This window comes from Ambystoma mexicanum, chromosome 9 (genome assembly GCF_040938575.1).
Source record: "Ambystoma mexicanum isolate Mex_15411 chromosome 9, UKY_AmexF1_1, whole genome shotgun sequence".
Classification (NCBI taxonomy): domain Eukaryota; kingdom Metazoa; phylum Chordata; class Amphibia; order Caudata; family Ambystomatidae; genus Ambystoma; species Ambystoma mexicanum.
Window position 1 is genome coordinate 790,615,775 of NC_090931.1, and position 16,587 is coordinate 790,632,361.

At 46.2% G+C, this 16,587-nt stretch overlaps 1 protein-coding gene across 2 annotated transcripts in view; it reads left to right on the top strand.

The window, feature by feature from the left end:
• LOC138488613 (MOB-like protein phocein) overlaps positions 1–16,587 on the top strand; it is a 703,046-nt gene that overhangs the window by 528,320 nt on the left and 158,139 nt on the right. For both annotated transcript variants that reach the window (XM_069615737.1, XM_069615736.1), the window contains one exon: positions 1,154–1,240. In XM_069615737.1, coding sequence (XP_069471838.1) covers positions 1,154–1,240 — 87 coding nt within the window. The remainder of the gene's footprint in view (positions 1–1,153; positions 1,241–16,587) is intronic.

Below are 16,587 nucleotides of genomic sequence, written 5' to 3' on the forward strand. Positions count from 1 at the left end.
ATCCCTTATATAAAACGCCAACAAAGTAATGGTGGGTTTGGGGGAGGGGGGGAACAAAACTTTCACCAGAAATGTCAAAGTAGGAAAGTTAATTTGAGCCAAGTCCCCTGGAAGTGCAACTCCAATTCTGAGCCGCAACAGCCAGGCATTGTGGGTATGCAAGTTATGAAAGCAAGTATGTAATTGTCCTGACAGCCTTGCAAAATGTCTGTCTTGGGCAATGTATAAAATAGCACTGCCCTCACAGAGCGTTTTCTGGAGATAAAGGTTTGCATTTGAGTTCATTTGCATACCCACATTGCCTTGCTGTCTTGGCTCAGAACTGGAGAACTACCAGCAAAGGCTACTAGGTGGCGTTGTGGAATGTGTGACTTGGCTTAAATGAACTTTCGATCATGGGTACAGTGGATGTCGCACTAGGGATAGTATTACTGGCACGCCCTGTCGACGTCCCTTTCCGAGTTTTGAAAACGACAACTTTAATACTCTGCAGCTTACTCTGACCAAATGTTGCACTATGCACAGTATGTGAATCTAAGCAGATGCAAGCATCAGAAATACGATTACGGTGAGTAATGTATCCCGTAGATATCCACTTCTTTCTACTACCATGCCAAACCTATAGGGACATGTTCATTCTAAACGCTTAAATTACTGAATATAATCCCCATCATCCATCGGTGCTTTTGTGGCAATATTCAACCTGAGTCTTGTTTCCTGTCTCACTCTACAAAACAAATATTTGTTGTATTTGCATTATTAGTCCATAATCGGGTGAAATGCACCAAGCATGAGCAAATTGAACAGTGGACGGTCTTGTGACTGTAATGGACATCAAATCTTTTTCTGTTTATTTTCTTGCATTTAGTTAATTTAGGAGTGTCTGTTAGGTGGCAAGGCATACATTTTGCTATTTTGTCTGGATTTCTGTACTTCATATACAGAACCATGTTTTTAATGTAACCTGGTGTTTGGTTTGCTGTTCTGTTGAGCTCCTAACCCTGGAAATAAACTGAATTTGGGTTTTGGGGGGGACTTGCAGGATGGTACTGTAGACACTGATTGGGGAGGAGTGAGAGGCGCAGGTGGGTGCAGAGAATCTTTGGAGGGAGTGTGTGATCGGCTAAGGAAAACGATTCCTTTGTCTTAACAGAGTGAATGTCACCCAGAAACATGCACTCAGATGACAGCAACAGAACAATGGATTTTCCTTTGTGCAGCTCACAAAACTCCAAAGGAGGTAAGTTTTTTTTTTTTTTTTTTCTTTTTTTCTTTTTTTCTTTTTTTCTTTTTTTCTTTCTTTCTATATCGTAGCTCTAAAATAGGAGGCACAGATAAATGTGTAGACCTTTTCTTGTTTTCTTCTGAAATAAAGCAATGGATTGATAGCATATTGACTGACTTGCTGCTTACTGTTTTTAGTATCTGCCTGGCTTTCCAATTGGATACCATATATCTTTGTAGAGCCTTCAAGAGTGCAGCAATACTAAACAATGTGAATGGCGTACACACAGAGGAAGATTGGCAGCTGTTGATCTGGCTCTCATTTTATATGGCCCAAACTAGAGTGGGTGGGGTCGGGTCTCCAGTCTGAGTGACCCATTAGGCCCAATGGGCCAATCTTGGTGCGTATAGGTCTGGTGTGAGCTGCTGACCACACTGAGCATGTTCTTTCAGGTAAGTACCTACTCTTGTTTTTAGGATCCCTGAATATTATAGTCTGCCAGATTTTCATAGGGTGCTGTGGAAACGTAAGACCACATCACTGGATAATGTTTCTCATAAGAGACTTGCAGGTATCTTCATGAAAAATTCATAAACGCCCAATATCTCTGCCTTTGTGCAGGGACCTGGAACATCTTTAATTATATAGAGCAAGCGCCTACTAAAAGCAAGCGTTGCCTAGCTAGCTTCAGATAAAAAAAAAAAATGGTTTCACTTTTAACAAGCACCATGGTGCTTTATCACAGCTGTACAACTAGCATTCTACTAACTGTGGTGAAGGAAAATGGCATGTTTGTTGGGATAAAAGGTCATTTTTGAGATGCCTTTTGTGTGATCTTAGTCGCCTTGACTTTTTGCTGGCATTTTGTTTTGTGGATCTTAATTTTGTATGTCAGGGGGGTCTTGAACTGAAGACTGAAGTAACCCTCCCACGCCCCACCCATGCAGCAGCAAGATGTTCACATTTTGGTGTCATTTCCTTAGTAGCCTATATAGCTACTAGAGTGGGGATGCTGCTTGAGGCTTTTGTCCCCCACTAAGTGTATTGGGGAGTAGGTTGGTGGTAGCTATTAGAAAATATTTGTTTTTGCTGCTTTCCTCCCATAGACTTCTATGAGACACCATTTCTTTTTGCTTTATTTGGACACCCGACATGAGTTTTTGGAGGCAAGGAAAGCCATATGATACTTTCCTTATCCTTTTGCTCATTCTTATGGGGGAAACCGATCAGTCAATATGACTGTCATTACTGAGAGTTTTTATTTGTGAAATTCTTGTATTATTAAAGTTGCACATATCGCCTTACTGTGAGGTTAGGCTAGTTTGTATCCTTCTGCCTTTCTGTAATTGCTTTTTGGTAACTTTTACAATGTTCCTAAGACGAGCTGGTGGCAGCTATTTTTCTGCCGAGTTTTGGTGATTTTACTTATGCATAAGGTTTTTGCTTGTCCTTTGGCCATATTATTTTGCCTTCTTCCTGCCTTCTCATGTCAGGAAATGCCATACATGAAATGCCTTTTCCTGGGGAAAGCTGCTGCTTTCTCATCAAAGGGGTGGTTTGTGTGCAAGCCTGGATGTGGGATTTGGGACTGTCTGGTCCCAGTGCACATCCTGGTAACTGAATGTCTGTTGCTGGGCAGGTGTTGTGGCTATCCATGATTGGATAACTACTGCCGGTTTGAATAGTGCAAATCCTTACCATTGGCGGGCTTCGGCAACCTTCCAGCCTCAATTTTTTTTTATTATCAAGTAGGGCTTCTGCAGTTATTGCACAGGCCACCATTGCAGCCAAGTCCTCTATGAAGAAGAGCAGCCACTGGATAACCCCTGAAACTGACGAGCACCAACTCAGTAAAGTCCCAATGGAGACCTGCTCCTTTTCCTGATCCCGAAGACCCTTGTCTGTGATTTCGTCGCTGGGAACGACCAGTCTTGACCCCCTGTTCGAAGATTGCACCTTTCTGTCCCTGGCCCAACCAGTGGACTGACGAGCTCTCTTGGGCTACCTCACTGCAGCCATTGCAGTCCCAAGAGCATCCTTTAAAAAAAAAAAAAGAAAACGGTTAGCATTTTCAAAGCAATACAAAAGCGCCTTAGGTCAACAATAAGAAACACCCCAACTTTCCCCTGTCTCCCACCCTTTTGCCCCCCCCCCCCCCAGATAATTAGGGAAAAGAAGCAACAAGACCACCACTCCAGGTGACAAAGCAAGGAAAAAAAGTAGGAAATCTAATACGCAAAATTAGCATAGTTAGCACTGTCAGCAGATAATGCTCAGGCATGGGTTCTAAACGTGAAGTCCCAGATTTGACACTGAGTGCCCCGGGCGGAGGTTTTAAGCACAGACCCTCATCCTACCCCAGATGTCTAATCACATGAGTGTACTTCCACACCCTGTTTCAACATAAAGGTTCCCCACGCAAGGGAGAAGGTCTCCACATAGTTGTTGACCAATGCCACCAGTATTTCTTATGTAAAGATGTCCCATAATTTTCTTCATCGGCTGATTTGATGGAGTGACTTTGTCCTTAGAGCTTTGGGCCAGAGCTACCCTCCCTGCTCTCAACATTGCGTCTACTAGTTTCGGAAGCCTGAAGGCTCCCTTTTCAATGTATGGGGCTCCCAGTAGGACCTGGTTAGGGTCAAACCCCGGGGCCATTCCCACGTGAATTTTATCCAGCCAAGTACCTCAGCCCAATAAACTCTCACCTTTGTACATGCCCACCACATGTGATACCATGACCCCACCAGACCACATTCCTGAGGACAGAGGGGAGGACCCCACGAACATCTTGGACAATCTCAAGGGGTGGGGGGTAGGTGCCAACAGTGGAGGAGTTTAAAGTTATGCTCCATTGCTGAGGTGTACAAGTTGGCTGAGAACAGGTAGTGTCTGGGATTTCCCCTCCCCAGTTTTTCTGCCCAGACTTTAAAGCTTTGCATCCCATCTAGTTCCGTAAGTTACCAACACTTTATAAAAGTCTGGACAGTATGTCCTTCCTCCCAGGGGCCTCACGAGGGTTTTCTCAAGGGTGTGAGGGGATGCGAGACCTCCGAGCCATTTGGGGTCAGGCACGTGGCCCTTAGGCACAAGTACTCAAACACAGTCAAGGAGTCTTTCCAGGAGCTCACGTAGGGATTCATATTCAATAAAGGTTGGGAAAAGCTGCCGTACCCTTTCCAGACACCTGTCCGACCATGACTGCGAGAAGCGTAAGCCCCTGCTACCCAGTACAAAGGCCTCCCCATCCCCCCCATAGTGAACGCAACAGGACCGGCGAAGCAAGGGCAAGGTTTGCCTTGGTTTTTTTCCATAGTAACCAGATCACTCCTAGGCTTGGATGAGTTTTTATTTGGTCCGGGATCTCCTTTTATTCTGGGGCCATAGTAGGTCCCTGACCTTTTTGGGGTGGGTGTGCATGTCTTCCAAGTAGGTCCAATAGGTGCCATTGTCATCCTCCAGATGCTCCAGAAGGACACATACCTGTGCCGCTTTATAACTCCACAAATCTGGGAAACCAAACCTGCCCTGGTCTCTCTGGAGAGTTAAGGTTGTAAACCTGATTCTTGGTGTTTTCCCTGGCATACAAACGTGTTGATCATGGAATTTACTGGAGGACTGTAGAAGGGACACAGGGAGCACTGTGAACATGTAGAGCAAGCGGGGGAGGACGTTAATCTTCACTGTCGTCATGTGCCTGAGCGATGACAACGTCAGGGGAGTCAGTCGTGCCCAATCTGTTTTATTTTTCCAATTATGGGGACTAGGGAGTTCACCTACCTGAGCTTTGAAAGGTCACTGGGCAGTTGAATTCCTAGGTAAAGTGTAGCAAAGTTTTTAATAGTTTTTAATACTCATGCCACAGAGTATTCTCCTACTGCCGATTGCTGGAACATCGTCTCCTATGGGCATAATTCTGGACATAGAGATGTTTGTTTTTTTAGCCCTGAGAAGTCCCCAAATCTATTTATCTGACTAAGTAGTTCAGGCAGCGGTATTTCAACATTGGTCAAGTAAGAGAGGATGTCATCGGCAAACAGGGGGAGCTTAAAATTGGTTGCCCCACATTGTATTCCCGTGATCCCCACATTTTCCCTAATTGCAATGGCAAGGGGCTCCATAGTCGGGGCATAGAGAATGGGAGAGATTGGACACCCTTGCCTTCTTCCTCTGGAGAGTGGAAGAAAGATTGCCATTCACGGCCACTATAGCAATAGGTGAGTCGTGCAGGGCAGCGATCCGGCACCTAAAGTTACCCCCAACCCCCATTCTTTGCAGGACTTTGGCCATATAACTCCACTCTACGTCAGGGCTCGGTCAAAGGCTTTTTCGGAGTCTATAGAGACCAGGTGAGCCTGTATTTGTTGGCGCGCCACCTCATGCATCAAGTCGTCATCTTTCGTACACTATCTGCACCTTGACGGCCCGGGATGAATCCCACCTGGTCTCAGTGAGCGAGGGTGGTCATGAGGTGACGGAGCCTATTAGCCAATACCTTTGCCATGATTTTGACGTCTGTGTTGAGTAGACAAATTGGGCGGTACGACTGACACTGCGATGGATCTTTCCCTTCTTTGGAAATGACTACTATGAGGGCTGATAACATGGACCTGGGGGGTGTGGAATCCCAAGGCCATTGCTTTGTTGAATAGTCTAGCCAAGAAGGGTGCAGCATAGAGCGAAAATGTTTATAAAAATACAGTGACGCCGTCTTCTCCCCAACCCCCCCCGCCGCCCCTCCCAGGGTCGTTGCCCCCCCCCTTCGCCCCACCCCCCCCTTTCATACTAGCAATGGTGTCTATGATCTCTTGTTCTGAAATGGGGCCTTCTGCTGTTGCCGCTTTGTCTGCGGGGAGGCTATGAATTGGCAAGGAGTCCAGGAACCGGTCTGTGGCTTCCGGGGTCCCTTGTACTCAGTTGTATATAGGGACTCCTGGTGCAGTCTGAACCCTTCCATAATGTGCGCGTCCTCCAGGAGTGGCTCTCACCTCTGGGCAAATTAATGCCACTCTTCTATTCCTCTGTTCCTGAAGATGCCATGCTCAAATTGTATCGGCTTTCTCCACCCCCCCCCCCCATGTATTTCTGCTTGAAAAAGGCCATCTTCCGTTCCGTCTGACCAATTAGAAGGGCCTTTAATTTATCTCTAGCTTCCTGGAGTTTTTTTCTTGAGTCCCCTGGTAGCATCTGAGTTTAAAACTTCGCACCCGGCTGTAGGGCTTCCATTTTCCCCCCTCAGGATGAACCCCTCCACCACTTTCTCTTTTCTTCAAGGCCCCCATTCCTATCAGAACTGCCCTCAACGTAGCTTTGAAGGCTAGCCACACTCCATGAGGATGGGTTCTATTTTGGACTCCTGTACCCCACTCCGACGAGAGGCGTCCATAAGGATGTAGTCAATCCTCAAAGGAGTTGGGCACGCCTGAGGAGTCGGGCACATCTTCGCAGCCGGGTATAGGAATCCACCACCCCTAAATCAGAGTTGGCTTGTTGGAATCGGGCCTCTCTCGTAAGCTGTAAAGGGGCTGCTGTGTGATGGGTTGCTAGTTTCCTTTCCAGGTCTGGATAAAGGACCATGTTGAAGTCGCCCTCTTATTAGAGTACCTTCCACAAACCCCTGGAATCTTACCCCTAGTTAACTCCCAGTATTGTTCCTGGTCCTCATTGGGGCAGTAAATCGAGACCATAATTAAAGCATGCCCTCTCGCATCCCCTTTCACCATCACAAAGCGGCCGTCAGGCTCTTTCAGAATCTGTCGGAACGAAATAAATTTTACTTGCGACCACCACTGCTGCCCCTTTTTTTGGAAGCACAAGATGCGGAGAACACCTCCCCTATAGATTTCACGCTCTCGGATGGCTCCTTCCCCCTCTGCCAGTGAGTCTCTTGAAGGAACATCATATCTAGTTTTAATCGATTGAATTCACTGACAGTTGGCAATCTTTTATGGGGGAGGGGGGAGTTGAGGCCTCTCATATTAAGAGAACCCACTGCTACATTGCCTATAGTAACCATTAGAACTGGCTGACATTTTCAAAATGCACCGTTAAGTCTGCTGTGCACAAAAATGCGTCTTGTGGGCCTGTTACTGACCCTTTCCTCCTTTACTAACTCCTGGTGAGAGGCCCGAATAATATTTAGCTCGTCATCCCTTAAAACCCAATCAAACAAAAGAAACACTACCAACTCCCATCCCCGCCCCCCACCCCTGGCGCCTGGTCACTGCACCATCTACAACAGGCCGATTGGCTTTGAATAACACCTCTGAGCCCTCCCAATACAGTCCCGTTTTCTGAAGGCTCTCCTTGGTGACCCCCCCCCCCCCCCCCCCCCGACAACATTGAATCATATCAACAGGTAAACTCAAGTACAGTACGTGAAATGTTCTTGTAGTCTTTACCCCAGGTCTCCCAAGACACCCCCCGCCCCCCTCCCCCACGAGTCAAACTCCTCTCCCTCTCGACTTCTGTGTGGGTGTGAGAACCCGCATTCTCAGAGAATGCGATGCTAGGGTCAAAGAAACTCCCCCTAAAAATCCTCAGGAAGGCAGGGGCCATCCCTCACGATTGTGTGGGTGGGGTCTGTGTTCAATTTCTTGAATTTACAATGGCCTTGGACTTGTCTGTGTCCACAAAGCCTGGGGTGGCTGTACCGTCATTCTGTGAGCTCCACCGGGGGTCCAGAGTGGGTTTAGGGATTGGTTCCCCAAGAAGTTCATGCAATGCTCTGTTTATGCCGTCTTCTTACACCAGGTGGTGTTTATAGCCATCAAGTTTGAAAGGGGGAGAAAGGAATCCCCTCACCCCCTTCTGTAACGTACTCCCTTAGAGCTCAACCAAGAGCCTCATTCGGGGCAGGGTGAAGGCCGAGAGATCCTGGAATATGGTGATTTATGAAGCCTCCCACCAAGATTTTGTTCTTTTCCGTGTAATAGTGAAACTTGGCTAGGACTGATCTGGGACCACGGATTCCCCATAACCGTTCTGTGGGCCCTGTCAATGGTGGGTTCACTGGTGTTCTGTTCAATGAAAAGCTTCTGGACAACTTTGTTGATGGTTTTCATGATGTCTGCCTGGTTCTCGCTTTCGCATTCCGGAATGACAAAGAACCTTGGGTTGTTTCTGCGCTCATGATTTTCAAAGTCATCCATCTTCAATGCGCACTGCTCTTCCCTCCTTTCCATCTTGGACAGGCACATGTCAATCTGGAGCTTAGGTGAAAGACGGGTCTATATAAATGCCATGGTCACACCTGGTTCAGAATCCTAATCTATACAAAAGGACTGCGTATATAGTAAAACTGTACAGGAGACCCACTCAACCGAGATTGATACAAAGGGAATAAAGAATTCAATACCATTTAATCCTCCTCCAAAATGTATTCAAAAATACCTTAAAACAGACTAAACAAAATGGATCAAGGGGAAACCATATTAACAATCCACCTGAAGTCAATAATCTTCTCTAAAAACTCATCTAAGAGACAATCCTAAAAGAAGATAAAATGTGAACCTACAACCATCTCTCCATAAATCAGTACAAATCAAGTGACACCCACAATACAACGGCAAAATTATAATAACTGATTAAAAAAAAAAAGTTACACAAATAACACATCAAAAATCAAACCTACAATAAGCATAATAACTCGACAATATCCAATTCACGGCTTCAAATCCCAATCCCCTTCACGAGGAGACCTGCTTAACAAGTGTGCAAGTCTTTCTTAACCCAACTGTGTTCTAGGAAATTCTTCAGGGGCGTTAAATAGTTGTCTGGATTTTAGGTGTCATGAGGTGGTAATTGTCCACTGGTTATTATCAGTTTGGTCGCCTATTAATTATCCGTGGATTAAATAATGTCCATGAAAGTACTGGTCTACATTGATCAATTCACTTCCTTGAATGGTGCTCAAACTTTTCCAAATACTTGGTGAAATTCAATGGGTGTCCAGAGAATCTGATTTTCTCATTCGTCTGACTGTCTAATGGGGAACAAAGGAATAGGAAATCAGGGGTATGTTTGCCAATAGCAGTCTACAATATATCTTATTACACACTAGCATTGCTAGTGTTGTTTTTTACTTAAATTGCTACTTTAGTGTATGATATCCACTCCGTAGCATGAGTCGTCAAAACTTCACATAGTACACTATCTGTCGTTTAATACATCTTAATTACACAGGTGTAGCCACGTCAACATCCTCTGTAACCAAAAATGGACACATAATAACAAAGTCAACTATTGATTCAAGTGTTCAACCAATCGGCAATATACTAAGGCTGTGTCCTTCCATACACAACTACAACATACAGTTCACAACTAGCTGTCCACAACATTACTTAATTTTTAATGTTGCTTTTACTAGAAGGAGCGAGAACTGTTTATTTACTCCGTGATAGAGTGCTGAAAACACATCATTTGTCACGTTAATATTTGACGAATGATGAGCAGATAAATCGGCAGAGAGCCGCAGTAGGGCCCTGCCCAGTACCTATCGGAAGAGCAACACCCATTGAAGTTCCAATACCCAGAAAATCATGAACAGTAAGGTATACATTGAGAAAACCCTACCAGCAAATGAGATGAAATGAAGATTGCCTCAGTACTGTCCCGGAAGAAACCAAAAAGGCCTTAATGGAAGACGAATGGTGATGTCACGAAGACCCGGACAGACTCGCAGATAGAAGAAATGACAACCAAAAAATGACAGACGAAACACCATGAATGAAGATAAAGTGAACCTAAAGGGGGATAATGATATTGAAATACAATGAAGCTTAACCTGTAAGCAGGATGAAGATATTCAACCAGCTAACACCTGTAAATATGCTTGGAACCGCAAGAAAGCTAAGAAAACAGTGCAGCATGCTATGCTAAGTAGAAGAATAGTGCGGCGAGCACCATTATACATAATCTACCTCAAAACGAAGCACAGTATTATAAGTGTGATTCCACTTTGCACGAAAAGCAGAATCAACTCGGGTTACTAGAGGCCAAATAAGACCAGATTCATTTTCTAGCAACACGAGAAGAGACGGCTGAATCAAAACTCGGCAGATGCAACTCTAGCCAGGAGAGCCAAAGTCATACCAATAGAAGGAATGTACAGTAGCTACATATAATTGAAACTCAAGAACAGTATATCTGGTCTCTGAAAGGTCCAGATAAGGAGGCGTAGGCAGGTTACAAGCTGAATAAGAATTAAATGCGCAAATTGAGAGAAACTGGACAAATTCACGGTGTGGGTAGTACGTGACCAGCTGAGCAAGAAGCACGGGTTCACACCTACGCTTGGCATCTGCCCAGGCAGAGATATCAGAACTTTTCCAGAGAGAAGATGCAGTTTCGAGGCCAGTCACAGTAAAATAATTGACACATTGTTGCTGAAGTGATGATTGATTGTAACTTTAATTGGAGGAATGCTGGGTAACTAGGGGGCACCCTGCACCTGGCTGATGGTTCTGCGTGCTGCTAAGCAAAGTGAAAATTTATGCATGGGGTTGGCGCCAACCCAATCACAATGGACCAAATAATCTAGGGTCCAATAGTTGGTAGAACCAATGGGACGTCATACTTTAAGTGACGTCTGCAGTAGTCAGATTTGAAGGAAGGGCTTAGACGCCCACCTGACAGGGTTTACCCAATCCCCTCACTCTGTTACCATATACAGATATAGTACCTATATTAGTTACCTTTTCCTAACCAATAGAATTGCACATTAACTTTTGAGTGTTACACGTCAATTATGACAAGTTTTCAGTATAAATTCTATGTTTTTTATGAAGTTCATTGGAGTTGAAGCGAGAAGGACGATCGCATCACTGCTGATTTCCATGACTCCCTGTTTTTTGTACTTGTCATTAAACAGATGCCCTTTACCAAACCATTGAGTTGTCCTTAATGATTGGTGTTGGAGTGATAAATCTGCTCCCCCATCCATCTCAAGGGTGCAGCTATCTCGTCTTAATGTACTTCGGAGCAAACCTCTGCTCTATGGGCCGGCCTGGGCTCTCCGGAGTACACTTGGTAGCAGAGATCGGATGGTTATCGATTAATGATTAGAATAAGACACCCATTGACCGTCGACATAAAGTAACTCTAGGTCTTCGGCAATATCACGAGTCCTTTGCTATTCGGCCGAGTAGACCGTGAAGCTCCCCGTAGACAGTGGTAGTGTAAGAAAAACTGCAGACTAGGGCCTGAAGGGACCCGTGTTCCCACATATCCCTTCCCATTCCTACGGGCAGCTGAGCGGGCGAAAAACCGAAGAAGGCGGTAACTAAGGCGGTGATACCGAAGAACCATGCGTACAGTGAGTGAAAGACTAAATATTGGGGAGGACACCCGAGAAGAGAGGATTCACCTTATTCCTACGCTTTCTTAATACTAGCGGCTAGAAGAAACGTGTATCCAGAGTCCCAGCTAAAGGGGGAACGATTAGACTACCACGACGGTTAGACGTCATGAAAGGGGTACGTTTCGACTTCATGAAGGGGTAATGATTAGAGGCGGAGATAACTGTGACCAGCTGGTGTTCGTCGCGTCTGTCTTACATGTTTTTATTGTGACGTCATATATCAAATTTTCTTTGAGAAAACTGATTTAAATTTTACACGATTTAACAGCTGAGATAAAATTGCATACGAATTGATGTTTTGAGTAAATTAGAAGGTATAAAATTTTGTGGAATTTGGATTGGAGCTTGCAGTGTTTGGTGCTCGCTCATATTGTTGGAACTGTTTAAGTCCCATGAAAGTACTGACAAGTGTTATATAAGAGGAAAGGGAACAGATTTGAGCATGGAAGCTATGACACCATTGACACACTTATGCAAGCAGTTGACAAAACACACACCCAAGCTAAAAAAATATATTCCAGAATGGGTTAAAGGAACCGCCCACAAGATGTTTATTCCATGGCCACAAGGTGGGTCCTTATCTGAAGCCGTCTTGCAACACATGACGACATATTTGCATGCCACATACACGGGCAAAAAGCTAGTCAAACGCCTAGCTGTTCTAGAGCTTTGGAAAATGTATGAACAGGGAAAGGAAGAGGAGCCGCCAATAGATTGGATACTTAATGTATGCACAGAGGGTGGGTGAGACGCCTACCGCGCCACCTGCCCCAGCAGAAACTAAAGTAGAAGAAAGTAAGGACGAGCGATTATACCCGCTGAGAGAGCTTAAAGCAGCCACGGGGTACAGAAACCCGGCATGAGTCACCTACGCAAAGTAGTGATGCAAATCAAGGGAAAGATGGATACGAATATTACCTCCACAGTCCCACGGGACAAGGCGAGACGCGATGATGAAAGAAGAGATCGGGCACAGACAAGTGCATCTCTCGACAAGCGGAGACGGGAAAAGATGGGAGGGGAAACGAAGACAGAACTGATGAGATGGCATTCACAAAAACGAATGGACGGGAAGGCAAATTTTACTGAAACTTGATGGCAAAGGCATTAATGACAGGAAGCAAAAGGAGAGGTTAGATGAGGCACAGAGAAAGGGGAGAGGGAAGGAATTGAGGGACGAAAGAATAATAAAGCTAGACAAAGAGACAAAGGCTAGAACAGCTATATCGCGAAGAGCAAGAAAGACAGCTCGATCGCAAACCAAGAGCCGCCAATAATCAAGAGGGACAGGAACAGCAGAAGTCCGAGGAAGATCAAAGGATATGTGAGAAAAAAATAGACTAAGAAATGAGGAAGGGCAGATGAACGTAGAAATGAAAAGAAAAAGGAAGTAAGAGTAGAGGCGAGGAAGCGCAGAGAATTTGATGACGACCTAGAAAGTAAGCGGAGGCAGAGGGCAATCTTGAATATCTGGGGAGAGAGGTTAATCCTGATCCCCTAGTAGATTGGGAAGATCTAGAAGAATTCTTTCCTGCGTACGATTCAGTACCAGGCACGTCTAGGGCAAATATGGAAGATGACTTCGACACCAGAAGCATCGGAGAAACGATCGATGGAATATATGATGAAATGGGGTTAGAACAAACACCCCAAGGGAAGGAGGAAGACTAGTACCTGGAGAGCACTCAGCTGTACGACACTGAGGATGTCTCCCAAAGTAGTGGGAATAGAGACCTATCTCTGGATAGACTAGAAATAAGTAGGAGTGAGGACGACACAAGAAGTGGCACTAGTTGGGGACAAACCATGTCTGACTTGGAAAGGGAGGAGCGCAAGGAAAATGAGGGAGACAGAGCGACTCCATTACCCCCCCCTCCCCCCCCTCCCCCCCCCCCCCCCCCCCAACCACCCCCTCCCAGGGAAAAAGGAATAAGATGGTCTGACACTAGCGAGTCTGTACCAAGGGCATCTGAATCAGCCACGCAGTCTGACTGACATGAAGTATCTCATGGTCAGAGGGGGGTGTCTTCACCGCCCTCTGTAGACCGGCTTGGGACATTGCCAGGCAGACTGTGATGCAGGAATATCACCCCTGCAATAGACAGGAGAACAATGAGAGGAGAGAGGGCTATGCATCCCAATTTCCGTTGCTCGAGAAAGGGGGATATATTCCATGGCCACACATAGATCGACAACATTTGAAAAAACAAGCTTCCAATGCTGACATCGGGAGCCGGAAAGTGGATACATGAGTTAGAAAAAATGACAGGAGGAAACATGTTGGCTATAAGGGACATTAAGGGTCGCCTAATTGCCATACTTGGTGAGAGAGCAGACTATATGTGGGCACGAGCAGGCTACCCTGGTGTAACCACAATTAATACCATGCATGACGGAGCTCCTTTCAACAATTGTAGAGGCGCAGTATGGAAAGCGCTATGAGTGCTATATCCAGATACTTCCGATATGGGAGCTAAATGACCGGAAAAATGAAGGCGTCTGATGATCCGTTAAATTATATGCAGAATTTTCAAGACGCATGGGTGCTCGAGACTCATGAATCTTGGACAAAATCTATACCTGTGTTTTACCATATATTGTGCCATGGGCTGCCAGAACCGGTGCAGAAACAGCTCAAGAAATTGGTGGGAATTGAGGCCAAGCCTTGGGCCGAAATACAGTTGACCATCGCACACTATTGTAGACTGCTGCAAGAAAAGAATCGGAAAAAGGAAGCTGCTCGTAAAGATGAGGAGGCAAAATTGGTGCAAAAGAAATTGTCAAAATATGCTTCTTGAGGGAGCCATGATAACTAGCACAGCTGAATCGGGCATGCAGCAGGTGACTAATCCACAGCAGAATAATTAAAGCAATACTGGGTTCTATCCTAGGGTGAGCGGGTTTACGATAAGAGGATGGCAGAGTAATCTGGGAGGTTCCCAAAATAATCAAGGAGGGTTCCAGAATATGCAAAATGGTAATCAAGATATGTCAAATGGACAAATGATCCGACCACCGCCAGTATGTTGGTTGTGTGCAATGACTGGACACTTAGCTCGCACATGCAGAAACCAAGGCATGATGCAAAACGGCCAAGGAACAGGAGCAGGCATGGCAAATACACCTGCAGTTTTACAGCAGGGTGTTGCACAGAATCACACAGTGCAACTACAAGTGCCAGGAGTGCAACAAGGCATGCAACCTCTGAGCATGGGAAATTTTCCAAAAGGACAATCCCAACAGGCAACGTTGCAGTTATCGCAGACCATAAGCACCGGGCAGACCCCGAACCTTGGAATGGGAGGTAACAATGGGAATGGGGGAAATCCATCAGCGCACAGTGGGCCAAAATTGTATATGGACTAGGACAGCTCACTGATGTGTTCTATCCTATCAGTGACACCAGTCCCTCACAGTGTAATGCTCACCTGGTATCCATGGGGACGTCACTCAGCCTGTTCTGACCTCTTCCGACCTCAAACCCTTCCCTGGAGGCTATTCGACTGGAGACTGGGCCTGAAACACATTGTCTGTGTGCTTGAACCCCTTCCTTCCCGGTGTCCAACCCTTCCCTTTGATCCACAGCTCACCTTGTTTTCTTGGATAGTGTGCTCTCCATCCTGCCTTCAGCGCAGGGGCGCGTTGATTGATGCAGGCTCGTTGCTGCCTAGTTACTTCACTGGCAAGAGTCTGACAGGTAAGTATGAGTCCTTTGAACAGTTCCCTAACTTCGTTCCTTTCCTTCCTTAGATGATGGCCGGCGTCCGGGGATGGCGGCATGCTGCTGTGCTGAGTTGCGCTGAAGGTGAGTGAGAGCGAAATGCACCCCTTTCGTATTTGAATTGAACAGAGTTCTTTGTCTGTGTCTTTTAGGTGCCGCAACGTTTTCAGCGTGGATGCCGGTTATGAAGAACAAATGCGGTGGGTAAGCGCGGTATGCGGCACCTCTAGATGTTTCCACGCTTACCTGGAGTCTCTTCCCTCTTGCAGATGGATGAGAAGTTCCAGAGACAGGGTTCCGCCAGAGCGGCTGGGATTCAGGTAAGCGTTTGAAGCTCGTACAGTATTTAAAAATAAGCGAAGGTTTGCAGAATGCTTACTAATGCTTTTTTCTGTTCCTTTTCCTTAGGAAGCGGTGTGCCGGGATGGGAATGACGCCGCCGAAGATGCCTGCAGAACAGAAGGAGCGATGACTGATGGGCAGAAGCGACGCAAGTTAAGGCTGTTCCTAACGGTGTTCTTGTTCTTGCAAGAGCTGAGCGCAGAAGAAAGATGCAGGCCTACTGGAGACTGATCCGAACACGGTGTCACGCTGCAGGTGCAGAAACCGCAAAGCATGTTTCTCAGCCTGGGTGTGGCTTAAATAGTCTCTGGGAATCCCAGGTGCCTCTGGGCTGAACCACACCCAAGACTAGACCGCACATGCAGTTCTGGGAACCGAAATATGTGGGGGCATCCATCTTGTCCCCATCAATGCACTAAAAGTCCAATCCCCAATGTTACCCTATGGGAGTGAGTGAGTGAGTCTGGTGCCACAAGCGCCAAGTCTGACTCCAAGTGGGTCTTTGGAGGGATGGAGAGGCCCTTGAGGGCCATGTAGGTGATCGTGGCCTGGCTCCAGTCTGACATCTTGGAGGGCTGGGGGACATGAGGGGCAAGGAATCATGACAGCACTCAATTCCCCCCCCCCCCACCCCCCACCCCCCACCCCCCACCAAGGCCCCTGGTTGGAAGGTTTTGATGAAATCTTCTAAGCAAGCGAGGTGCATGGATGTACTCAGAAGGCTCCCATGTCCTGTGGACCATACCCCTTCCAGTCTACAAAGTAGTATAATTTGGATCTGACGTACTTTGAATCTAGGATGTCCTTGACTTCGAATTCTGGCTCCCCGGCGACTACTACTGGCTGCGGTGGCATTGCTACCCGGGTCCCAGGTTGAACAGGTTTAAGGAGAGACATGTGGAACACAGGAGGAATTTGCATGTTTGACGGCAAAGCTAG